This window comes from Ischnura elegans, chromosome 6 (genome assembly GCF_921293095.1).
Source record: "Ischnura elegans chromosome 6, ioIscEleg1.1, whole genome shotgun sequence".
Lineage (NCBI taxonomy): Eukaryota > Metazoa > Arthropoda > Insecta > Odonata > Coenagrionidae > Ischnura > Ischnura elegans.
Genome location: NC_060251.1, coordinates 116,076,360 through 116,103,059, shown reverse-complemented (window position 1 = coordinate 116,103,059; position 26,700 = coordinate 116,076,360). Strand labels below are relative to the sequence as shown.

Below are 26,700 nucleotides of genomic sequence, written 5' to 3'. Positions count from 1 at the left end.
GGGTTCATGCTCCTGCAGTTCGACTCCGGCTTCGGTAGCTAGGTCGCGTCCACCTCCGTCCTCGTCGGCTCTTGGTGGCCCACAAGTGAGGGATACAGGTCGCTTTATGTGCCAACCTCATAAGTTTTCACGACCCGGCCCCATCAGTTAAGTGGCACTCCTAGGTGTCAACATACTTTTGAAAACGATAGTACATATTTCCTTCGGGATTTTAGGCAGTATACATGTACTATCCTTTTCAAAAGTATGTAGATAGTCCTACTTAACTGATGGGGCCGGGTGGTGAAAACTTGTGAGGTTGACACATAAAGCGACGTGCATCCCTCACTCGTATGCCACCAAGAGCCGACTAGGACGGAGGCGGACGCGACGAAGCTGGAGTCAAACTGCAAGAGCATGAGCCCAATCAGAATTAAGATTAGCGGATGGAATGTACTGGGGTAACTCACGACCACATTCACGTTGGGCCGTCTGAGTGTTTTCTTTCGGGCTCCGTGGCAGGGTTTTCCGACCATTCGATTCATATTTAGACTCACCATTTATCTCTTACCAATACGTCGCTCCGTGAACGAGTATGTCTATACTGTGCGCGGTAGTTGCGGTAAAGTTCTTGGAGGGTTCGAATCCGAAATTATAATACTTTTTTTTACTTTTGGGAGACATCCTGGACATCAACATAGTCTAAGCAGATGACTTCATCGACGGAATCAAATCACCTCATCTAGATAGCCTTTATAGTACTAGATGGACGGATTTGATTCGGTGGGCGGTTGTTGAGCGTTTATAAAATGGAGGTGTCGATTTGTTAAAGCCCTTTATTGCTCTGGGGAAAAATGAATTGCCATACCTATCAGTTTCTCAAAATATCTCTCTTAACTTATCGTTTCAATCGAACCTGGAAATGTAGTGGACTTCTAATATGACGTCCTCCGAGTCGCTCTGAGATATATCTTTTCGCAATAGCAGTATTAAAATCGTTTCTGGCTTTATTTTGTGGAAGATCCATATATCAATGACGAAAGAACACAAACGGTAAGCGGTGTTGTTGTACCACCACCATTATTGCAAAATAATTTAATCACGGGTTGCATGAATGTGGGAGTTTCAGTACCACCTTCTGTCGATAATATCTCGGAAAAAAGGCCCATTGGGCACTTAAGCAGAAGCTTCACTAACCACTCAAAATTTCATTCCATATCACTCTTCTAAGTTTGAACGTGATCTGTTGGTGACCCTAGGGTGAGTGAATGAATTTATTTTCTTCGGAATAAAATGGTCATATACGAGTCATCATTCAAGGTATTGCGGATGAGGTCTTGTAGCTTTTATTTTATCACAAAATGAGAGTACATATTTCAACGCAGAGTATTTCAGAGGTGTTGGCTCTCTTCCCTTTGAGATGGAAGTGTAAATCAGAGCCTGGAGAGTCCGTGGATGATGTCTCCGATATCCATGTTGGCCAGGGCGTCCTCTATGGCCTTGCGAGCCTCCGTCTCAACCGCTTTGATGATTTCATCGTCGAACACGTCGATCACCACCTTGGTCATGGCGTCCAGCACGAAGTCACCGATGGTACCCATACCAGTGAACTCCACCTCAGTGTCACTGTAGGCAAGAAAAAACCATGCTTTAAATGTGATGTAATTATTTCCCGGCGAATTATTTGCGTAAAGTTGCCTCGTCATTCCCTCCGGTTTAATTCTATTCTGTGCCGTTGTTCGCTTGTTTTTTTAACATAGCAACCGGATGTTTATACAAACACATGGTACGAATTTTAATGAAAAATCTAATTTCTACTCATAACTATGCATTGGAAATTAAAATGGTAAGTAGTGCATGGGTAAATGCCTGAATAAAAGAAATATTGCGCGTGCTTACTTTATAGTGTGGTCTAAACCGGTGGAAATCCCGAGATGACTATACGCAGAATATTCTGCTTAACTTCGTACACTTGTTATTAAGCAGGACGTGTTCGCAGGATCCATTTGTCCATGCATGAACTTGGAGGGATAAATGCTCGGACAAGAGCACAAAATTACAACAGGCGCAATTTCTTGGATTTTCACCTGTGCATTTGCGCAACTTTTGTTGTTTGCCCGGTGCAATTATGGTTATGAATGTGTATAAGCATCTACCCGCGCGAGTAAATTCATGGCGTGAATAAGGCTTTAGAGTGGTTTAAAAAATTGTAAAGTTGCGTTTTGGGTGTGGAGAAGAATGTAATATGAACGGAGAGGGAAAGGAATGACGAAGTGCTGGACATGTTGGGTGAGGAGATGAAGCTTTTATTTGAGATGCAGACGAGACAGATGTTATGGATGGAGCGAGTACTGAGCGGGGAGGGGATTTTGAAAACAGTGTTAGAGGGTAGAATGTTGGATAAAAAAGAGAAGGAATGAAGGGACTGGATTTTTTTTATAGAATGACAGGGAGTAGGTCTTATTGTGAATTGAAGAGGGAAATACATAAAGGGAGGCGTAACTGCCAGAATACTTGTTAAATGCTCCATGCAAACCTACCTTATTCGGTAGAATACTTTCCCAGATAGCACAAGCATTTGTATACAAATGGTATATCTTCTGTACGTTTACAAATTGTACCGATTTTTGTAATACAACTGTATAACAGTTGTATTCAAACTTCTTGTATACAGATGATTCGCAATTCAGTTGTAATACAAAGCCAAAATACAAGGGAAATACCACATTTGTAATACAATTGTAAAAGCTTTGTATTACCAGGAGAATCCCTCAACCGCCCGGAATACGCAAAACAATGATGAAATACGTATCGTCGAACTTCTTTTCCTGCAGGGCTATTCATGAATACTGCAGTAACTCTTTAAAATATAAAACATTTCCACAATAATATTACGATACCTCCAACTCCAATAGGCATACATTACGAAAAGAGAATATGAGAAGCATATAAGAGACAAGAATAATGTAAAATTCATGAAATTAACAGTTAAATATGCAAATTATTACTTGCACGAAATGAAATTACGTCCACAACTACAATGAACACCGCTGTTTACATGGCAAAGCAAATATACGACATATATTAACAGTATGTGGCTCCGTCGTCTACTGCGGTCTGCTGTTTACGCGGCGGAAACTGAGTTTTCGTTGATAACTCTCGTCGCGTAAACTGAAGCACGAAACTTACGCGGCGGAATGTTCGAAATGGCTTAGTGAAGAGCAACAATGTGATTTTCGCGATCCTGTCACGAAATCCCTATTATATTCGATTGATGAATATCTTATTGAATCTTAATGTTAAAATACTCAATTGTATATAATATATGTATATGTACCAGATCTCCGGGCAAATACAGATTTATTATTATTATTGATCTGTCGTCTTGGCGATCGCGTAAACAATTAATGAAAAGCCCTGCTGATACCTCGTTGTGAGAAGGTCGTGAGAGCTCTGGCGCACATTTTCTGATTCGTTTTGTAGATTACTTTGACCCCTGCACCGCATTGGACTCCTTTTCTCCCGGTTTTGACCCCTGCTTCGTTTGGTTTTTGGAATATCCTCCCGATTTTGACCCCGGCTCCGTTTTGATTTTGATTTTGAAACTACGGCTGCGACAGCGGTATACCTTGCCAGCTCCAGCACCTACGGTTTTTGCTGCAGGTAAGATTATGGCAATATTTGGTTTAATCGATGCATGCATACAAATGTTTGATGAGTTAAGCTTGGGAAGTGGTTGTTCTCTATAACCTTTAAGGGCGCCTATTAATAGGCGCCTAAAGGTTTTACATTGGTATCAATTGATAATGCAATTATTGTAATAGTGACGTGTTGCTGTCTCGTTTTATTCATTATTAATCCCTACGGATATATCTATGTTAAAGAGTCAACGATTACCTAACAAGTTACTAGACCGAGGATGTCAACAAAAATTTAATTTTAATGAATGTAATTAGTGAGGCAAGAGAAAATTTCGGGTGAATACCACTTTTTTGTGAAAGTTAAAGAGGCACCCAACCTTGCGAAGACTTGAAGAAGTGCCCATTGCCTTAAATAATTGTTTATCGCCCTCGCTGCGCCATTGGTACGGAGCATTTTTGGAGGACATTCGTTAAAGTGTGTCGCGGACAATCACACGCTTTCAGCTCCAACCTTTTTCAACCCCTTCCAGTGAGGACTGGAGCAGATGTGCTTCCGGAGAGGAGGGAGCACATGTGCTCCCTCCTCTCTGGGTTTACGACCCTACCAGTGGCATCGGTTCGAGGTCAACTCATGGGGGTTGCTTAATATGTGTGTTTGGCACATGGATAATTGTTTCTTGCACGTAAATTGCAGACTTTGAATTGAATTCCTCATTTTTTTCTGAGCCTTGTCAAATTTTAAACGAACTTCTAAGGTCAATATTAACGCATTTAATGCAGCATCAATTTCCATGTTGATGTTTATAAAGAACTCGAAATATAAGTTAATATTTATCGTAAAATTTCGTTTAAAAATTGTAAACGCTCCTCAAAAGACAAAGAATTCAATTCTTAGTTTATATTAATTGAAAAAAGAACAACTTGCGCACGGGGCAAGTTCCCCCAAGACCCTTTAAAAAATGGGAAAGTCGATTTTTAATACGGTCCCGTTATCATTGCATTCGTTTTGTTTTACGGGGTATCCTTGTCCTCCACCCCAGAACGAAATCCTGGATCCGGCCTTGATCGTACCTGTCAGTCGCCTCCGCCAAATACCACATTTATCTCAATATTGCAACAATTGTTGCAATATTGAGATAATTGCAATGCAACGAAATTTTAGGTAATATTGTTACCGCATGGAATAACTTCATCTTAGGACTTATTTCTTTGAGGAAAACCAAATACCCTAAACTAATTATAGGAACCTATATCTCAATAAAATCCACCCCTACATTTTCCGGTGTAGCGCCTAAATAACATGGAGGGTATTGTAAAAAAATAATGCAAGTATTGGAAAATTGTTCAAGATAATAGTTTGAAGTGGTAATTGCTATGCTTGTGGGAAGTGGAAAATGAAATTTCTGTTGCCATCAAAAGAAAGACTGCATAGGTTAACATAGAGTTGCTTAAGAATTTTGTGATAGGTTAAGCTATAATTAAGTAAAATTAACTTGAATCCTAATTTTACTTGGCATATTATAATAATTTCCCTTTTCAATTGCAGAACCAAAAGTTCAATCTTCAGTTTGACAATGCCAAAATATAGGTATAAAAATATAGAAAGTGTCTCAGAGAGACACAAGCGCAGGTTGCTTCAGAAAGCAAAAATTGTTTCGAATGATGATTTTGAGGTGGAAAGAGAGGGAGTTGATGGTTCCTGTTGTTCAGGTGTCACAGAGCAACCTAGATTATCACCAGAACACATCTTTAATGAAAATGAAAATGTGGGACATACTTCTTGGCTTCAGAGTGATATCAGTGATGTTCAGGATGAAGACATAGAAATTTTAGAACCACTTTCAGATTCTGAGGATGAGCAGTTGCCAATTGATTTTGATTTTTCCACATTTAGGAATGAATTATCAACTTGGGCCAGTGATATTCCTCAAAGCAAAGTAAACAGTCTCCTAAAAATATTGAAATCATGTCCTTATCTAAAAGAGTTGCCATCAGACTGTCGAACATTGCTTAAAACACCACGACATACAGAGGTGAGGAAAATGGGGTGTGGGGTCTATGCTCATCTAGGCTTGCGGTGTTTGCTGTTGGACATACTTCAAAATAATTATAAGATTGTAGACAGCATCAGTTTGCAAATAAATGTAGATGGTCTTCCTATTTCTAAGAGCAGTGGAAGTCAGTTATGGCCTATACTAATTGCCATCGTGGAATTACCGGAAATCATCCCTTTTCCTGTAGGGGTGTATCATGGGAAAGAGAAACCAGAAAGTTGCGATGATTTCATGGGCAATTTCATTGATGAATTGTGTCTCACTCTTGATGAGGGAATTAATGTCGGTAGTAGGAATATTAAGGTGTCTGTTCACTCATTTGTTTGTGATGCTCCAGCACGTGCATTTCTGCTGCAAATAAAGTCACACACGGCATACAGTAGTTGCCCTAAATGCACTGTTGAGGGAGATTACATAAAAAACAGAGTGTCTTTCTTAGACAGCCACTGTAGTCTGAGGACCAATGAAAGTTTTAGGGAAAAAAGAGATGACATTCATCATGTTGGCACAACTCCTCTTCTAAAAATTCCAAACCTGGACATTGTGGCTGCTTTTCCAATTGATTATATGCACTTGATCTGCTTAGGTGTAATGAGGAAAGTTTTACTGGCATTCACCAAAGGTAGCTACTCTGTGCGGCTCTCTTCTCAAAACCTGAACCTAATCAACCTTCGTCTAGAACATATTGTGTCATTTGTCTCTTCAGACTTTGTGCGGAAGCCCAGATCTTTAAAAGAGCTTTTACGTTGGAAGGCTACAGAATTCAGACAATTTCTTCTCTATACTGGCCCATTTGTTCTAAATGGCTCTGTTTGCAGTACAGTATTTCAGCATTTTCTTTGTCTGCATACCGCTGTCAGAATTTTGATAAGTAAAGAGTTGATTTCTAAATATGTCGATTATGCAGAAGAGCTACTTCTCTACTTCGTTGAAAATTTTCCTGCACTTTATGGGGAGGAAAGTGTTTCACATAACGTGCACAACTTGATTCACATCACCTCTAATGTTAAGTCCCTTGGGCCGCTAGATGTTTTTAGTGCTTTTAAGTTTGAAAACAGACTGCAAACAATTAAAAAAGTGCTGAGAAAACCTGATAAACCGCTGCAGCAGTTATGTCGCAGGCTGACAGAACAGTCATCAACTCAACAGGCAAAGAAATTACTTGGGAAGTCAGACATTGAAGGTGCAGCATGTTCAAAGTCTGTGAAGAATGCTATACCTTTAGGTTTCACTGAACCAGCATACTCATACATCAAATGCAACGGCTTCAAAATTGCTGCCAAACCACCTAATGACTGTGTCATAATGGACTCTGGTGATATTGTTGTCATCCGTTTCATTGGAACGTGCAATGGGAGCCAAGTGATCCTTGGACAAAAATTTGAAACTGTCGAAAACTTCTTCCTCAACCCATGTGCATCAACAAAAGTTGGAATTTATAAAGCAGGAAAGCTCTTGAATCCGGCAAAATGGCCTATCTCCAAAGTAAAAGGAAAAGCATTGAGGGTACCAATGGGCCTGGGAAGTGATGTTTACTTTGTGGCAGAATTACTGCACAGTCTCCATGATAATTGACGTGGAAGTGGTGAGATGATTAGATATTATAATTCAACAATCAATCCATTCATCAAATTTTATCTAACAGAAAAATTTCTTATCTCATGTTTTAGGATGTGGTTGGTGGCAGAGATGCTGGAGGCAGATGGCTGCATTTTTAACGTGGTACCTGAAAACTGGGTAAAAGTGATTGATGGAAATAAATATGTCCTTTGGCCTCCTAGTAAAAGTGTGAATGTCATGGATGCCATCAAAATGAAAACACAGCCAGAGGATTCATGGTCACTTACGTTGGTGTTAGAAATGTCATCCTCAGTTTGTAAGTAGTATTCAGTAAGTTTTCATTAAGTACCGTTGGAGTGATTTCGATTGCTACATATCCAAAGCTTGACTAATATTTTGTTCATAACTATTACGAATGTTCCCATATAATGTTAAATTGATTTGTAATAAAACCATGATGTGGTAATGTGTGACAGGTTCCTGAGTTGATTGTAGCGCATATGTTGACTTTTCAGGTGATTTCCAAGAAGCGCTAGAGCTGGAAACCCTGGCTATTAAACTTAAGTCATGCCAGAAAGCACAGAAAGTGCTACTTGATGCCAAAATCAGAAAGGCAAGGATAAGAATTCCTGCCAAGAGGACTCAACCTGGGGAGGAAAGTACGGAGGAAGAGATCATTATGCCTCCTAGAAAGAGAATCCCTTCTCCTCCATCCATGAGGGAGAAAGCTGAAGAAAATGCTCCAATAGTGGATTATTTAGAAAACCCTGTATCTCTAATAGAAGATGGAGATGGTATGTAACTTAATGATTGCCTCATGTAACGCTAGTAGCACCATAGGAAGACTGCTCAAATTTCCATTATTAATAATTTGCACATATAAAAGCAAATGACAATTTTGAAGTTTCAGTAATAGTTATTGTAACAGTAGTGGCTTTAAAATATAAGTATTTAATCACAGGGGCGCAGCTAGGAATTAAGGCTGGGGGGGTTTAGGTGCAACTAATACTGGGGTGTTTGGAGGTGTGGAATACCCACCAGGAAAAGAGATAGGTGGCAACTAATACTGAGGTGTGAGGGTATGGTATACCCACCAGGATAAGAGATAGGTGTGAGATTAATAAATTGCGGAATTTTTAGATAAATGGTTCAAAATGGTGAATTTTGCGGCTTTCTGAGGGATATTTTATTAATCCGTACACTATTCTATTCGTAATATCAATCAAATAAAGTAAAATGGATTAAACTTAGGCATTTCTCTGAGCTCTGGGTGGGGTTTAAACTCCCAAACCCCCCCCCTGCTGCGCCATTGTTTAATCATGCTTCATGAAACAAGAAAAAAATTTTTCCAATATGTATTTTAATGTCAATTTTTTCTCTACATTTCAGAGTGTGAATCTATGCTTTTAGTGGAGCCAGGTGAAGAATGTGAGTATTTGATTACTTTTAATGACTTTTTTATCATTGGCGCAACGACTATATATTATGTTGAAAATCCAGTTTATGTGACTGTAAAAAGCTGAACAATATAATTGTGAAATTTACCTCTCTTCAGGTGTTCAAGAGAAAGATTTTTCCGAAAGGCTCTCCATTTTAGAAAAAGATGTGGCTCACATCAAAAAAGATTTGGCTGTTATAAAGGAAGATACCAAATTAATTTTGGACTTGCTTAGGAAAAAGCAAGTGCATAACAATTATGAGCCGCAATGCAGAGTCTACACCCCTCCCATCACTTTGCCGGTAAAAAGCAGGGAAGAGCTTATAGAAGTTGAAGATCTCTTAGGCAGAGACCCTGCCTTTAAGGAATATCTGGTAATTTACTTCATTGCATGACTCATAAAAGATAATGTTGTAAAAGTGATTTGTGTTGGTCCTAACTGACCAGTTTTAAATATTACAGGAAAATATTATGGGAGAGATACATGCAAAAGATCTTGGACAGTTCCTCCGAAAGAATTTAATAAAAATTATGAGTAACTGTGTGGCTGCGGAGTACACATGGCAGGGGAAGAGTGAAAAGAAGAAACATGCCCTGAATGGCTTAAAAAATTTAATATCACTGTTGGCAGGTATTTTAACAAATGCGTATTAAGTGATAATTAAGGTTTTCTTTCATTCATATCTGCTCAAAAAATGTTATCTCAATATATTTACAGGTGCTGCAAGGAAAAGGGAGATCTACGAAGACACCAAGTTTGTGAGAGAAATTTCCAACTGGCTCTACCAGAGTAATAGGCGGAAAGGCGAAATAGTTCCTCTTAGTGGTTGAAATTGTAATTTATGCTTAATTACCCTGGTGAAAATAAGCTATTCATGAACCATTCCAGAAGTGTGACAGCAAGTGTTCAGAATCTGTTACCGAAGTGTTGGGGTGAACCGCTCACACACTGTATTATGGCCCACGTAAATGTTACAAACAAGCTGTTCATGAGGCATTACCCAGCTGAACATGAGGTATTTCTCAGATATTCATGAAGCATTTTAACTGTACAGGAAGCAAAGACAATGGCAGGTTCCACAATTTCATAATTACTGCAACTGTTTTCGATTACATAGTATCATCATCAGTCACTTTTAATGCAATTATTACCACATATATAGTAGTTGGGAGGGATGAAAGGTTAGGGGAGAGGTTGGGGGAATAGTTTACAGCGTCAAGTCACGGGCCAGTAGGAATGGGAGGGGAGATGGAGTATGTAGGTGGGGTTGGAGGAGGGGGTTAAGGTTGAGAAAACACATTGAGAATGGGGGAATTTCCAAGAGTACAATTGTTCATTGACTAACATTACAGACGGGGAATTTTGGCCTCGAAGAATTTCTAGCTGCTCCAAGGCGTCGAGTCTGGGGCCGTTACTTGACTTGTGGAGAATTTTCGGTGGAAAATTACTATCATGACCACATTCTATGAGATGTCTGGCAAAGTTTGAAGAATGATTGTTATTGATAAAACATGATCGGTGCTCTTTCATCATTTAATGTCAAACTTCAACAGTGTTAGTCAACGGACAATTGTACTCTTGGAATACTCTTTGTTCTAGTACTTGGAGTACTCTTTGAGATAAGTTCAAATCATCAAATCGTATTTTTTCAGTTAAAACATTTTTTTGAAAATTCAAAGGAGTACAGAAATTTAAAATTCCGTTTTGGACACAGCTATTGAATGAAGACAAATTATCAATGAATGTATTGACAAAATTTGTCCCGTATACAGTAGAGTCATTGAATAATAGATATTTCATTTACTATATTGCAGAGTATGATTATAAGAATTGCACTGAAGGTAAAGACCTTGGTCGCACTTAGCACATTGTGTTTTTCAGATGTTCATGAAGCATTTTCTTACTGTTCAGGATAATACCAGTGATGATTCACATCACAGAATATAGTTCTGAGGATGATTTGCAAAATTTTTTGTCAATGTTTCGTTATATTCTTTACCTTTGAAATTTCTTTATATTACATAAATGAAATCCTTGTGTAGCATTGTTATGAAATGAGAAATATTTCATTAAATATAGCTTTTTTCATCAAATAAAGTTATACTATTTATTTTAGAGTATATTTTCCTTTTCACCTCTCTAAAAATGTAAAATTAACATGATCAGCTTTTGTAAAAACTTTCGTATTTTCTCTGTAATACGAAGATAATACAGGAGAAATACAATTTGTAATAGCTTTTTATTTTCTCTGTAATACAATGGTATTACAGGAGAAATACAATTTGTAATAGCTTTTTATTTTCTCTGTAATACAATGGTATTACAGGAGAAATACAATTTGTAAAAGTTTCGTATTTTTCCCTGTAATACGAATATAATACAATTGTATTAGAGGACATTTGACACTGTAATACAATTGGAATACAAATGGAATACAAAGAGTTCCATTTTGTAATATGATCGTATTGTGGTGGTATTGCAGTGGTATTACAAATCTTGTGCTATCTGGGTTAATAATAATGATGCGCAGTATACATTATCGAGATATTCCTTCATTTCAAATTCTGAAATTTTAACGCAATATTTCCTCGGGTGTAAATTATTCAAATATGAGATACTGGAAAATGTTGAAGAAGGCCTGTTGCATATACGCTTAAAATGTTAGATAATAATATACAGTTAAGATATAAGCCATAGTGCTTTAAACGAGTAATTAGTCGCAAAAAATACTCAGGCGATCGCTAGTGAGAGATGTGTCCACTTCAAAGGTTGAAAAATTTTGCTTGACCGGTTTTTTTTTGGACGCATGAATTATAAAAATTTATGCTATGAAGTTGAAATTGTCAGAGTTAGTACATTTGATCCTACCCAAAATTTTCCTGCATCATCCATTTGAAAAATATTCACAGTATTTACTCAGGTTTAAAACTATCAAATTTAAGGTACAGGTAAATGATGAAAACATTCTGTAGTGTATCCCCTGAAAATTTATGTACGATAATACGATAGTTATAATTTGAAATCTCCGCGAAATAATGCAAAACACGGCCAATCGAATGGGACTGACCATTCTTCTTAAGGTGATGATGCCTTAGGGTCTACAATAGACATCTTGTATGTATAGAATAGAATAGACAAGGGGTCTGCAAGTAATAGGTCAGGCTTCTTACTACCATAAAGCAAAGTATTTTCAACACATTTTAAACAATAAATGAAAGCTTTAGGTTATACGTGGTGTTTTTCAGGAGGAATCTCCTATACCTCAGGAGGTGGTAGGAGAGTCAATTTCAAGCATTTTTTTCCATAACAATGGGGTCGCAACTCCTTAATTACGCAGCTATGGCAACGCAAACATTTTTTTGATACATTTTGCAGATACCATGACAACGGTTTTGTGAAATTGCGAAATCTTTTGGTAGGTACTCTCTCAAAGTCCTCGCTTAATGTAGCTCATAAATTGTTTTAGACAATTAAAATCGCACATTTTCCTCCAACCTTAGTCATTTAATGTCCAAATTAGTATTCAATAAAATGCCAAAAAGGCTTGATAAACAAGAAAAACAGTTTCCATGGTAACTGCGAAGTGCACCCAAAAAATTTTTTGCGTTGCCATAGCTCAGGAGCAAAGGAGTTGCGATCCCACGTCAATGGAGAAATTTTACTCAAAATTGTGTGTCCTACCACCTCCTGAAGTATAGCAGATTTCTTCTGAAAGTGCTTGTATTCTTGAACTTTGCAAGTATACTGTGGCCCGTGAATGAGTCCGTGGTGATGGAATGAGTATGTACTCACGAGACGTGCGAAATGGCGAAGTCCTGGAGCGCGATCGTCTCGTTGCTCAAATCGACGAGGGCTGAGAAAGCGATGAGCACTCCAGCAGCCTTGCCGTCAGCCTCACCTTTCTTCGAGAGATCCATGAATTTTGCGACGAAGTCGTAGTCAAACTATAAGGGATAAATGAAACAACATATGGTGTTTTTTACACGAATTTCCATGTGTAAAAATGTGCATGGACTGGGAATCCAACCACGGACCTTTGAATTTCACCTGGATAGCGCAGTTGTCTGCGCAGTTGCCAGAAAAACCAAACTTCAGGGGTAAGATTCCCGGTCCAGGGAAATTTTGGATAATAGAAATGCAAAGGGACGGTTTGGGGTGATTGGGGGCCCTCGGCTGGGGCTCATGAGCAGGGGCCCTTACCGGGAGGCCCTCTGGGGGGACAATTTTAGGTAATTGCAAGCCCGGGAATAGATTTTAACGGTATTCTGGTTCTTGAAAGCCGGGTAAAAGTTTATGAATAATCGCAATTTCGTGAGAAGAAATACTGTGAAAAGTGAGAATTCCACAGCTTATAAAATTGAATAATGCATGATGGTTCTATTATTCTGAGAATTAATTCCTTGGAACTGCGCTATAATTTTAAAAACCTCTAAAATAATCTTTTCGAACAACCCTTAAAAGAGCATTAAGTTCTCTTTTATCTTCTGACCTTTTTATGTTACTGATTTTTTTAAAATATTCTTACTACACTCAGTATACATGCAGTGAGAAGCAACTAATGACAATCTAGAATTTTTTAGTTGCAAAAAACATTAATTCAAGTAATGAGTCATTTTTTTAGTACACTTTCCCATACTTTTCACGATAGACACGAGCATTGTGGGATCCTACGGCGATTGCCGTCCAGGCCAGACCGCCCCTGGCAATGCATGTAAGTTTCACAGCCGTTCACGCGGTAGGATGCCATGATAGTCTTGCCGTGTGCACGGCGGTGGAACTCTCGCTCACGATTCGCAAGTGTTTCTTTGGTGTCATCGTGAAAATCTCCGTCATTGCTTCGAATGGTGAACAGTAATATGGCATACAGTGGCGATGCGATTGCTTGTAAGGACAATCTTCCTTTGTTTTCTCTTATTCTCTGATTATCTGTATTCTCTATTTCTCTGTTTAATCTTATTTGTGAACATTAAAACATCATCTTATGTTTTTCATTCTGTTTGACGGTAAATACAAATATTTCTAGAGGAGTTTTTTTTTTACTCAGAAGCTCTACTTGATGACGATATGAATACATAGAAGTGAGTAGTAGCCCTTTAAATAATACTGGTGGAAAATTACAATTTAGACCGTCGCTTGTAACTAGATGGCTAAGACACATCGAGAAGGGACAGCGCCGTGATGATAAAAGAGGTTTTTAATGGTAAGCCCAATGGTAAAAGACCTCTAGAAAGAGAAAAAACTGCGTTGGAGAGAATAAGTACTGGAGGATAAAAGAAGATTTTGAGCAGAAATAGAAATGACGAAAGACAGAGAAGAGTGAAGGCGAGGTAAGAAGCCATCTTGGTTTTCCATGGCAACAGGAGTAAGAGCAAGCGACTATCATTCATATTTATTGTCCAATTAATGTATTGACTGCGGAAGAAAACTGCATCACTTACCACCAAGTCCTTGAAGCCCAACTGAGCCTTGATGAGCATCTTCATGTCTTGGTATTCAACGGTGACGTCTCCGCTGCGGAAAATAGTGCTCAAGTCCTGGAGCCAGCCGTGGTTTAGATCCAATTCTCCGTGCCATTCGATTCCAACCAGGTCCTGCGGGATCAGTTTTAAATTAGAACATCAGTTTTAAATTTAGTTTTATTTCTTCCTCTTGACATCTATGTTTAATGTCGACTCAGTGTCTTCGACCTATTCAGACATTGAATTAATGATCCTGGAAGTTTCATTAAGTATCCTGTCAGGGAACCGCAGAATGATTGGGGTAGCAGGAAACTCAAACCTAAGATAACACTCGAAGGAGTGAAATTTATTTGTCTGCTGAATTATAAAGAGTAAAATTAACACCTTAAAAAGCATAAAGGGAACTATGTTATTCACAATAACAATATGGGGAGAGGAAACGTGGCAGGAAGAATGAATTGTTTCAAGACTTCTTCTCCAAGACACTAAATCAACATAATTTTTAAAGTTTAATTTAGTATGGAGATGTTTAAGGATACCATTAATTTTACTCTTAGCACATAAAAGCTTGGAATAACTTCCTCTCAATGCAAATTTCTGTAACGGGAAGAGAAGTATTGAAAAGCGAGATGATTGTCTATGAGGATCGATGAGACCATCAGGAATGCATTCAGATAAAGAGCTAAAAAGAAAAACTTCTATAAAAATACTCGATAAATCCGAAAAGCGCTGTGAAAAATAATTTACTTCTCATGTGCACAAAAATGGTGAACACCACTATAACTTCATTTCAACATCCGATATCATTGAGTTGATGATAAATTGCAGATAGAATTTGATATTTTTCTTTGATATTCTATAATTTTTGACTTGGTGGATAGAATGAAAATACTAATTGCTGTCGAGCTAAAGTACATCTCAGCCTAATAAACACGGCAGAAATAGAATTAGGGAGTGAAGCAATCAGAAAGAAATAATGGTTGGTAAGAGTTTATTGGCAAACGAGACATAGAACGCAACGGTATTGATGAAATGCTAAAGATGGGTATTATAAATGTCTGAAAACGATCACTTGGTTATAAATATTGCTACGTTGCAAAATACGCATTAGCTGAACTTGTAAAAAATATTTACGTGCTAACTGTGATTAAAAATTGTAACTATCCTCTCAGAACTATTGAAATAAATTATCAACCGACCATGTACGAGACAAAATTATAAATGTCATATTCATAGGTTTTATCATGATTCGGTCCAATTTTTAACGGTTTCCAACAATTATATATTTTTTTAATAATAAAACGTTATTGTACTTTTCCAAACGATTTAATTATATATTTTGGTGGAAAATCATTCAAAATATAAATATTGGTTGAAATGTTAATCTTTCAGCCAATTTTAGTACACTAAATTGGGTTGGTTTGACGAACTTGTAAGGAAAGGGCCTCATATAATCGTAGAGAATGATTTGTTATAAAGTTATTCACAAACCTTGAATGAAAATGGCTTGACGATGTCCGGCAACTTCATGGGCTCGAAGCCATTGTCCAACAGGTACTGTGAAGCATTCTTCAGCATGCGGTCAACGTAGTCATTCATATTTGTTTTAAACCTCGATTCGTAGAGCCTTGCCGCGTTTTGATTTGAGAGAAAAGAAAATAAATGAGAATTTGCGATACACGTTGATACATATTTCCGAAATATTGCTCGCTCGTGACCTACCATATAAATATGCTACATGTCACTGGAGACTAAAAGTCTCCAAATTGAGTCTCGAGACTCGATTAAGTCGCAAGTGGAAATGGGACTGAGACCACTCACGGAGACAACGTAAGATAGTAAGTCTCATATTGCTGCCGGTGTAAACGCATGCTTCCCAACAACAGAGACAAAAATCTCCAAATCCGAAACAATTTAGTTCTTTTGAGACTGATCCCAGGTTTCAGAATTTTAATAGAGGCGCAATTTTCCTTCAGTGGACACAATGTTGAGATAAATCTCCAAGACTCGAGTTCCGCATACCTCTCGGAGGCTGAGACCACTCCCCCATGGACATTGTTCGGAGATGATTGTCGAGATGAAGTCTCGATATTTGGTCACCAATGGAAACATAGCTCTGCTGTTGAGCTGCTACTGTGCTTCCAAAGAGAGAATTTTTCAGGTTAAAATTTATGCGACAGTGATTTTTTTCCAAATTAGTTTCGTTAAAATACATCATGTAGGTTGCGAAAGTGCATTGTCAAACAATTTTATTGTTCTCGAGCTCCTAGTTTTAATGAGTTCCTAGTTGAGAGAAAATGACTGTTCAGGATCACTATTTGATTATTTGGATCACATTTTTCACAGATAAAGGTTATCTTGGGTAACCTTCTGGGTCAGTTTCTCCACCTTCCTCCAAACTCTCGGCTCTGCGCATGCTCTGCCCAAGACTTCCATAAGGCCCAAGCCTGGACGCGTCATAGCACCACCAGCCCCCACCACTACCACTCTCCATATAACTGCATGTTAATGGATTGGGACGTTCCGTCCAGCGCCCCGTGGCTACAAATGCGAACTTCTCGCGCTATTTTTGCGTGTTTTTCGTACATTTTCGATGTATGTGATTGGTCACTTTGGCTAAATAGATGTATAATTACAATTGAATGAGCATTTTATTTTTTTTCTCAAATCTTTGGGAGGGGCGGCGTCCGAGAGACCTCATGTGCAAGCCGCCACTGCCCTCACCGCAAGTATTTCACGATAAAAAAAATAATTTTGAAAGCGCGCAAAGGAAAAAATTTTGCTGATAAATTAAATTTGAAAATACCGAAATAATACCCTGGAACACATCCTGCCCCCTTCCTCTCCGGATATAATCTAAAAACCGGCCCTTTGCCCCACAGCATTTAATGTTCCCACTTTCCGACACCCAAACCCCATCCTTCCTCCTTCATTCCCCTCTCATTCAGCAGTGGGGCACATTTAAGGAGGAGCTTGGCTGCGCAAGATGAACTTGAAAATGTTGTAGTGACAACGATATGTGCAAAAACAAATTCGGTGGAAATATTGCAATGTCTCAATTAACTAATAAAAAAAGATGAAATCAAATAACACTAGTGTCGCGTTAGCAGGTGTTATTTTAAATTAAATCATTGCCGGGAAAACATTTTTACAATTAAAATAATCCGTAAAATGATTGGCCGTGGTTCGTTAAAAATCAAAACATTAGAAAAGATCTCAAAATAACACCGATTTTAATGAATCTAAAATCAGCTCTAGCAAAATTTTCCCTCTCCTTTGAAAACACAGAAAATGTACCACTGAAACACCTGTGGGATTACCAAACTCCCTTAAAACCTAAACATCGCCTTCCTAAATGTGCCCTTAACCCTTCCCATATTCCCATTCCCTAACCCCTGTCCAAGAATTTTTATGCCATGACTCTGAATTTTGAAATGTGACTTAATATGCCTGGAACTAAAAATCTATGAAACACCCAGGAGACAGCTTTCATCAGCTGGGAACTGTGGACTTAAGCCAGTGATACATACTTGGAATTGGAAATTTAAGTAACAACGGAAACCTTCGTGAGTAAATAAAGTCAGTGGAAATACTGTAATGTCTTATTCAACTGAGGACTCACCTTAGTTGCAGGCCTGTCTCAATGCGGGGGTTGAACATCTCAGCCAAGAGAGCCATTGAAGTTTTTTCACCTGGCCATAATCCGGGCGGAGACACGAATGAAACAGAAATAAAGCGATAACCAAAATGTCATCAAGCATACGGAAAGAAATTTTTTTTTCAATATTTCCATAATAATGGATTTATCGTATTGATTGGAGGAGAAAAATAACAAATTAAATGGTCAATTCCATTTCAAGGTATGTAATCTCACCTGGAAAATTCATTTCTCCGTGGCAGACGACCATGAGGCCGAAAACGGCTAAAGCACCGAGGTACTTCATTCTGAGCAGTAGCTATGAACCAGCAAGACCAGCTGAAATAAAATAATATTAATTTAAATGCTAGGAGGACTTATAAATTGGTGAACACATTCCAGGAATACTATTACTAACTCTCCGTCGTTGTGTTTACTGGTTGAAAGAGTATGGGCGTTCTGGAGTGCTTGGGGGCACTCGACTTGGGCTCATGAAGGCCCCCCCCCTTTTCGGTGGATTCGGCGAATTCCTTTAGGAAACTGCACGCTCGGAAATGGATTTTATGATTCTATCATCTATTCAGTGAATTTGTACCTCAAAACTGCACAGAAATTTTAAAAAAATATTAAAATAACCTTTTCGAATAACTCTTTCAAAAGAGCATCATGTTCTCTCCTATCTTCAAACACCTTTATTTATTTTTTAAGATAATTTTTACTCTAATGTTGTAAATAAATCAACTACTGAAAAAGTAGAATTTTGTAATAGCAAAAAAAACTGGTTCAAATAATACGAGTGTCTTTTAATCACCCCATACATATAGGCTTCACGATAGACGTGGCCGTTCCGCCGCCGTGGGCCCCGATCAGTATGGGGGGCTGCTCATACTGCTCGGGGCCCACGGCGATCGCCGACCAGCCAACCTGGCCACACCGCCCCTCGTGCTCCGAGAGAAGTATGGAGATGAATCGAGGCCGTATCCATAAAATGTTTCATGTATGTGTATCCATCGACTCGTTTGGAAAAGGCTGTATGAAAATTCTTGAGCGCCCAGTTAATGCCTTCATTTCAATAGGGTGGTTTCCTTCATCAAAGAAAACGATAGGCATTATTGCGATTCGTTACCCACCATTAGTGTAATCATAATATACAAATTATTTGGTTTTAGAAATCCCAGTTCAGACGAATGGCAATGGTCAATTTTAACCGCAATTGAAAAAGGCCAGATTGGCGCCCATGCGATGCCGCTCCACGTGACGTCACAGGGGCCTAGTTTCTTTACGAGTAGATAGGAGTTTTACATCGTCTGAGATTACCAATGCATGCATGAGGCTCAGAGCTCACGGAAACATCTCTTAATAATCTCTTATTAAAACTGGCTAAGGTCAGAAAGTTTTCTTCGTATGATAAGGTATTAATAATCCTTTTTTAAGCCAAGCGCTACCAGCTATCAGGGTACTCTGCTACCTGCTAGCATCCTGCGTCGTATGAGCGCTCAAAGCCTCGCCCCAAGGTCACCTCACTTGCGGCAGCGGGAACCAGAACGACGTCACACGGAGTTTCCCATCATTCATACTTAGCCGTCGCGTTTTCGCGCGCTTGAAATTTTTCACTTTTCATTTAATCGCGAAAAGTAGATATCGTCATTTAAAAATCTAAAAGTGTGAAATACGTACTCCAGGAGTAATAATCTTTCGATTTAGACAGTAAAAAAATAATAGGAAACCACCCTATTGTCCTACAACGCCTTCGTAACATCTGTAATTCTTCTCACTCTGAAATAATGTCTGTCCCTCCATCGGTCCCATGTATCCACCCGTAGGAGTATATTTATGCTCTTTCTTTCATTTTCCCTGGCTTAAATGGTGGGTAACGATTCCAATGAAATGCTACCATCGTTTTCACTCCACATTCTTAGCCGCGCCTTTCGTAAGAACCACCTGCTACACCAACGTATAATTCGTCTTTCTCTCTCTCCCAGAGATTAATTTTTTACAGACGTCCTCCCTTATTCATTAACATTACGTCTACCTTCTCTGGATCTTTCAACACCCTTCGGAGCATTCAAGAGCCAGCTTTGAAAAGCTGTATTCTGCTGAATCTTAATTTTTTATTATTGTCATAGTTTTTAATGATTATGTGTGATAAAGCTATAGATTCAAAGTTTTATATCCTAAGTAAAGGAGGAATAGGCTGCTTTTGAATAAATTTAATAAATAATTTTGAATGAATTAAACAAATAAATACATTTCTGGGAGGAGGGGGTTATTTGAAGCAGTTATGCAAAAGACAAAAATATTTCGGGGGGTCAAACCCCTGCGGGGGATGGACCTTATAATTAAATATGTCTTGGATTCATCTTGCTGCCCCTTCCTAGTTACGATAAACCATTAGCCTGATACTTGAATGCTTCAATAACCTTAATTTATAAATATTTCATTTTTTGAGTGACAAATCGAAATATTTGTCTTAAAACACTCATTCGAAGGAGTAAACGGTTATGAGTGAGGTTAGATTTTTCGACCACTATGAAACCGTTTTGCTAGAATGCCTATATCACATCCAATAATATTTCCATATATTGTAGATTAAAATATTTCGCTTTGCAATATATCTATGCCTCGAATTAAATATATGGAACAGGTGAAGAAGGGCGTGAAGGAGATTAAATACTTAGATGTGAAAGGATAAGCTGACGAGAGAATTGAGCGGAGAGTAGGGTCAAACCAAACTTTGGATTTTTCACCAGATGGTGAATACATCTTGAGCCTTGGAAGTCTGCTTGGCCTCCGACCGTTTACTTTAATGGTTTTCATTTTCGTCGTTTTGGCATTTTCGTCATCAGTCCTATAACTCGATTCAGAAAATTTACACCCTTTAATCTCTTAACTCCTTCTGACCTAGAGCTACTTCTAGGAGAAATGAAATTTCAACATCTTTCATTTTGAAAACTGGAAAATTTTGCACACTATCATAATTATCGTGGCAGCTAAATATGTCGTCATTACAATTTACACAAAAAAATTATGCGTAGTTTAAATATTTCCTGAATAGAACAGAAAATTTATACATTTTTGATGTTTCTTAGAAGCAACATTGGCTTTACTGGGTCAATGACCTAATCGTATCTAGTCGTAAATCGGTTATCAAATTCAGGTTTCTCAAAACGGAATTTGGCGAATTAAACACTCATGGGGACGCCATATTGCTTCATTTCTTCGTTCTTTCACTGCATGAGAGATCACTTGAATTGTTGCGTCACATCGTCTGCATTGTGTCTTATCTCTATTCGACTGCTAATCCCTTTGACCTTCGGTAAATTTTCAGCCTTCTGCTTTAGACAAACACCTTCGAAAGATTATTCGATCCACTCTCTCAGCTACGGACCCGAGATAAGGCCATTAATGACTGTTGAATGTCTTGTTCGCTCGCATTCTTTAACATGTGTTCATCAAATACGTGATAAGATAGGGATTTTTTTAAAGTCGCTTCACGGCTTATTATAAATAGTGGGACGATAAATACGTGTCTGATTTGTTGATCGTGGACTTGCAGCATTCAATAAACGTTCTGATTTTAATAGAGACTGGTCATTTGTTTTATCCAGCGTGAATTTTATTTGGATTAGTCACCAGCCGTACTACATATTACGAACAGAGAATTTTCGGACGTCTATATCGAAAATAGTGACATCGTGACTGTTGCGGTATTTAATAACTCCTGGATAAGATGTAGGTCGAGGCTTTTTTCTTCCTTTAGACCAGTAGCCATCGTTCATTGTTGTCGACGCGACTTTAAAAACAGAGTGGACGAGAGTGACGAGACTGTTGGCTAGCGATGATATTTTCTTGCTTGGAACTTTCGTACCTACTAAAAGATTTAATCCTTTTTCAGCTATTTTGAAATATATATTGGGATTCTAGCCGAGTTAAAGGTTTTTTTTTCGGCTTTCTTCGGCAGGACCTTTTCAACCTCTTCAGAGCACTTGCTGGACTTTTTTCCCACCCTCCTATATCCATCCAACCAGGTTGCTATCATCATCATCAGTCAACAATCCTAAGATTGGTTTGGCGTAGCTCTCCTATCTGCTATCTTTTCATAGTTTCGTATTTCTTCTCTTTCACATTCTTAATATAATCCGTCCTCCGTAACTCACTCGGGGGTGTCCCGTGCCCTTCTTCCCTTCCGCCTGTCCTACGATTTTTTTCGTCAGGTTATCATGTCTAATAATGTGGCCAACTAAGTTGTTCCGTCCTTTCCTTAAAGTTTTTAGATGACTTCGATATAGAAGCACTAAGCACTTCCTCGGCCTATCCATTTTACCTTCATCATGCTTCGGTAGCACTTCATTTAAAATGTATCCACTCTAGACTTCTCTGCATCTGCACAAGCCTTGCTTCCACGGAGAAACATGTAATACTAGTCTTATACAATATGTAAATTCTATGAGTAGGTAATACCAGCGAATGTTACGCAGTAGACTCTTTAAGGCGTGTGCGAAGGAGAAAGGACGTAGGGAAGGTGAAGTGAATGGGAGAAAAAGGAAGCACGTGAAGTGGTTAGTGAGGAAAGAAATTTGTAGGGAGAGAAAAGGGTGAAATAGAGTCAGTGATTGAAAAATATAGAGGGGCGAAGGATTCTAAAAATTTCTACCATGCTAAAAATTATGATTAGATCAAGCATTCTTGGGCTTTCAACCGGGTTCCGCTTGGCTCCATTTCAAAGACATCCTTGCATGAGCCAAATATAAAGTATTTACCGAGCAAGGAAGTGATTGGAAAAAAGTGCTCAGATGGATGCATAATGTTAGAACAAAAGATATTCAATCGACATTCATTCATGCATTTGTATAATTTTGAGTGTTTTTTCCGGTGCAATTTTGATGGTGAATATGTTTACGCTTCTACCTGCGTGGGTGAAATCATCGTGTAAACACACCTTAGCAAAGTAGGACTTCCCGAATATTTCAATCCGACTTACTCAATGGGAAAACCTCCAGTCATTTATCACAATGGAACATGGTTACGCGAGATGCGAGAGAAGGGAGATAACTCGACTATTAAGTAAGAAAAATAGAGGAATTTTTCGTGATAAATAAAGATTCACGTTAAGAGCATACTTAAGTACGTGATTGAAGATCTCTACTTATACCTACACCTGACAAAATCAGAAAATAAATGGTCAATCAATCAAATCATTAAGTCGTCGGAAAAACGGAATATATGCCCGGATCTCTCGAGATTCTATGACCGCGTCGAAGGCGTGTTTGAAATTGCCGAACCAGTGATTCTCCCTATTCTCCAGCCAATTTACATAGGCAATGATTTTCTGCGCATTTGTTTGCCGAGTCGGTATTATATGTGGTTTGTGTGAAACAGGAAGACTTATATCTAACAACTTCACAATTGACGAATAATACATTAGAATTAAATGTAGATACATTAATAAATAGCAGTTAAAAATTTGTATAAAATGAAATTTGATTATTATTATTTGTTTTTTTTCTTTTTAAAATAGTTTTTTTTTTGGAATACTACACCGGCCTTTTTTTTTAATTGTATTTTCTTTTTAATTCGCAAATGCGGAATTCAAGATATATTTTCAAAAAATTTTACCTTATTAACTGTGCTGGTCCGTGGTGGTAATTATCAGGGCGTACATGATTTCGTAACTTATAATCGTAAGGCCGATTCGAAGAAAAAAAAATAACAATAGGCATTAGTTTTAACGATAAAATTAGCTTGTGTGTGTTCCTAGATAAAATTGATTGGACGTGAGCTATCATTACTCTGCCGAAGTATATCAGCAAACTGCCGGAAATAAGGTATTAAAATTGAGTTGAGAGGCTGGGAGTTCAGGAAGAAATTTCATTCCGAGGTGTCCCCTTCCACGATTCGAGGTTAGAACTAACAAAACACAGTTGCAAAGCGCATGAAAAAAATGAACGCGATTACTGCGCGTTCTAAAGTTTCACGCTGATTTTTTTTTTCTAAGAACGCACGGTTACTGAAATATCACGTGAAGTGCTCCGCTCAGATGATTTATTGCTATTTTTTTGTAATGAAACATTATAAGTAGGAGAATTTTTATACTAAACTATGATGAGTGACACCTATGACCTCAACACTTTTTTTTTTAATCGGTGAATTAACACTCACCCAAGCCTTGGATTTTGAATGTGGAGACTGGCGTGTCTTCTCTGGATAAATCTACTTGCGCGCGACCTCACCACACTTCGAAATGCGTCAGTGAAACGCGGAGATTTCACTTTTATACCCCAAGCAGATATTCTTAATGGAATAAATTGCACCATCCCCTCGATTTTTCTCAAGATAAATGCACCGACCATCATCATCGACCCATGTGGTTGATACATTGAACATCGCCTTCTTCACAGATGATAAAAAAATGCCTCTCACGATGCTCTATGGGTAAGTAGTTATGTCGCAGATTTTCTGCCCGATTAGATTGTATATTAAGTGATTATCAACCTTAAGAGACACCTGTGAGTCAAGTCTCAGCCATTAAAGAAATTTTATCTCCATGCAAATTGAAGCAATTTTAACTACCGTTTGAAACGAGAGTTGTGGAGGACATGACAGCCTGCAGTCCATTTTTAATAGTATCTTTTGTGTAGTGTAAAGTCCCTTCCATTCAACTTAAGGTCGATATATTTACATTTGATAGTGTTTGCCAAAAACCAACGATGAATTTAATTGTAATACTTAAACATTAATGGTGTATACTTATGTATTTTGTCCGTATTTCCCACTCCGTGTTGCACCGTCATCTATAGCAAAATTATCTATCGCTCTGAGTTTGAAGTTCTTCAATCGGGCTGAAATAAAAGTTCATACGTGGAGTAAAGAGAGGATCTAGAGGTTAAAAATCTGAGGAAATACACGGTTGTATATCTCTTGTGATGGTCGTCCAACTATCCCCACGAATGTGATGTGGGTATAATGTTAACATAAAGGCGCCGGATTATTCGAATGACTTGGGAGTCACGGTAATTTCGAACCTATGGTGGAGAACACATACAAATATAAATTTAAGAAATGTTCGTGGCAGTGCTCTGAAGGAGCTAGGGTTCGTCAAGCGTATTGTGGGAAGATTTGTGAAAGAAAGGTGCTATTTCGCACTCCTCCGGCCATACCTTGAATGTGCAGCGAGCATATGGGATCCGGCGCCGACAGACTTAATCCGTGAACTCAAAAAATACAAAGATAGGTGCGCGATTCGTCAAAACTCGTTACATGCGTACAGAACACATAACTTAAACGGGTGGCTTCCTATTATTTTTTTATTGCCTAAATCGAATTATCCGGTTTTGAAAATAGCAAATTGATTTTCTGGCGGCCTGAATGTCACATCATGTTGATAATTACACATTAGGGAAGAAATAAATTTCAGAATGCAGGTACTAGATACTGGATAAGTATTTTAGTAATGAGACTAAATTACTATAAAGAAATTCAATATGGATATCGCTGCAAAACTCAATTAGTCTCTTAAGTATACTAATTCACCATAAACGAGACCATCTGAAAGATGACTTCTCTGAGATAAATGAACATCATGATAGTGCTATTCAATGAAATAAAAAGCCACCCATTAAAGAGACAAGCATTGAAAACAACTTAAGAAAAGAAGAATAGGAAAGCGTGGTCAACATTGGCGTGATTTCTTTTCAACTGCCGACTCCAATTTTGAAGTAATCCAAATTTATATCCCACAATCAGGTGTTGTTATTAGACTGAGGTTTAATAATGACTCGTTTTTCTCTAATGCCAATTCAAAGAAGAGGAATTTAGTTTATCATGGTATTTTATCATGTGGGTAAAATATAAATAACATAATTTTTTTCGTATATACATGCAAAATATTCATTAATTATGGTTTTTATATCACCTATTGAGCCCAGTTGGAAAAAACAGCGTTACATGATTAATACCGTGTGGTGTGGCATTTGTAGGTAGATGATTGACAGCTGAGATGATTTGCGCTTGAGGGAAGGGTAAGGGAAGGAAGGGTGGAGAGAAATCCGATCACGGCAGTCTTAAAGAAAGGTGCCAAGGGGACCACGGCTTAACGTCCCATCTGAGGGACGGAGTGCTGAATTTGAACTGCCCTCCACTAAGTACTGAAGAAGGAATCGAGCAGTCCCTAAAAATCTATGCCTCCGCCGGGATTTGAATACGGACCGACTAAAAGGGAAGCCAACTCCGCGATCTCCACTTAATAATTTCAGTGCAGAAATTTGAATGATTAGATAAATTTAAGAAAATCAAAATTCCATCAAAATAGTCTACTTATTGACAGACAAAGTTGGGATATCCTGAATTAAAAAGGTCAAGCCTGAGGTAACAAAAAAAGATCCATTCCCGCATTGCTTAGTCCCCGATTGTGGCATTTCCTCCTTCTATTTCTATCAAAGATCAATATCCTCGGCAATCTAAATCCCCTATAATACCCATAGATACATCAAAAAAGTCCTTACCATTCTCCGAACCTGTATCTAAAACCCCAGATTAACTCGCTCCACATTATAATTTTCCTACTGCTTAGATATTACCTTTGTGCTCGGATTTTTATATCCACAACTTATCGTGAACGTGATATTTTTCACTTATTCACTCATTGGTTCCGATATCATATTCTGGTGTGTTATAATGATCCACGGATCTTTAGCGAAAGTTGTAAATCATCGTCCATTCTGAAAATGAGACGATTCATTTTGAATTACGTGACAGATACATGATGCGTTCAGCACAGATAAGTTATCTGGGCACGTTAACAGCAGCTTTCATTTCATGTGAGAGCTCTATTTTAGCTCGATGATCAGAAAAAAGTAATTTTCAAACGGCTCGAAGTCGAATTAAAGCAATTCGCTGCTAAATTTCAGGAGTATGGATAAGACATAACTAAAG

At 38.2% G+C, this 26,700-nt stretch overlaps 2 protein-coding genes across 5 annotated transcripts; one reads left to right on the top strand and one right to left on the bottom strand.

The window, feature by feature from the left end:
* Nucleotides 1-1,281: 1,281 nt before the first annotated feature.
* Nucleotides 1,282-24,035, bottom strand: LOC124161558. 2 transcript variants are annotated; one of them, XM_046537938.1, is made up of 7 exons: nucleotides 23,929-24,035; nucleotides 18,007-18,108; nucleotides 17,755-17,824; nucleotides 15,624-15,759; nucleotides 14,112-14,264; nucleotides 12,466-12,617; nucleotides 1,282-1,605 (listed from the first exon to the last, which is right to left on the bottom strand). In XM_046537938.1, the coding sequence occupies exons 2-7, from the start codon at nucleotides 18,074-18,076 to the stop codon at nucleotides 1,413-1,415; spliced, it is 774 nt and encodes a 257-aa protein (XP_046393894.1). In that variant the 5' UTR covers nucleotides 18,077-18,108; nucleotides 23,929-24,035; the 3' UTR covers nucleotides 1,282-1,412. The 2 variants fall into 2 exon arrangements, with proteins under 2 accessions (XP_046393894.1, XP_046393895.1); XM_046537939.1 differs by lacking the exon at nucleotides 23,929-24,035 and having other exon boundaries at nucleotides 17,755-17,821; nucleotides 18,003-18,093.
* LOC124161555 lies at nucleotides 2,588-9,722 on the top strand. 3 transcript variants are annotated; one of them, XM_046537935.1, is made up of 7 exons: nucleotides 2,588-3,642; nucleotides 7,345-7,550; nucleotides 7,750-8,028; nucleotides 8,624-8,662; nucleotides 8,790-9,046; nucleotides 9,135-9,303; nucleotides 9,391-9,722. In XM_046537935.1, the coding sequence occupies exons 2-7, from the start codon at nucleotides 7,346-7,348 to the stop codon at nucleotides 9,501-9,503; spliced, it is 1,062 nt and encodes a 353-aa protein (XP_046393891.1). In that variant the 5' UTR covers nucleotides 2,588-3,642; nucleotide 7,345; the 3' UTR covers nucleotides 9,504-9,722. The 3 variants fall into 3 exon arrangements, with proteins under 3 accessions (XP_046393891.1, XP_046393890.1, XP_046393888.1); XM_046537934.1 differs by lacking the exons at nucleotides 7,750-8,028; nucleotides 8,624-8,662; nucleotides 8,790-9,046; nucleotides 9,135-9,303; nucleotides 9,391-9,722 and adding an exon at nucleotides 5,167-7,259 and having other exon boundaries at nucleotides 7,345-7,436; XM_046537932.1 differs by lacking the exons at nucleotides 2,588-3,642; nucleotides 7,750-8,028; nucleotides 8,624-8,662; ... (1 more) ...; nucleotides 9,135-9,303; nucleotides 9,391-9,722 and adding an exon at nucleotides 4,470-7,259 and having other exon boundaries at nucleotides 7,345-7,436.
* Nucleotides 24,036-26,700: the final 2,665 nt, after the last annotated feature.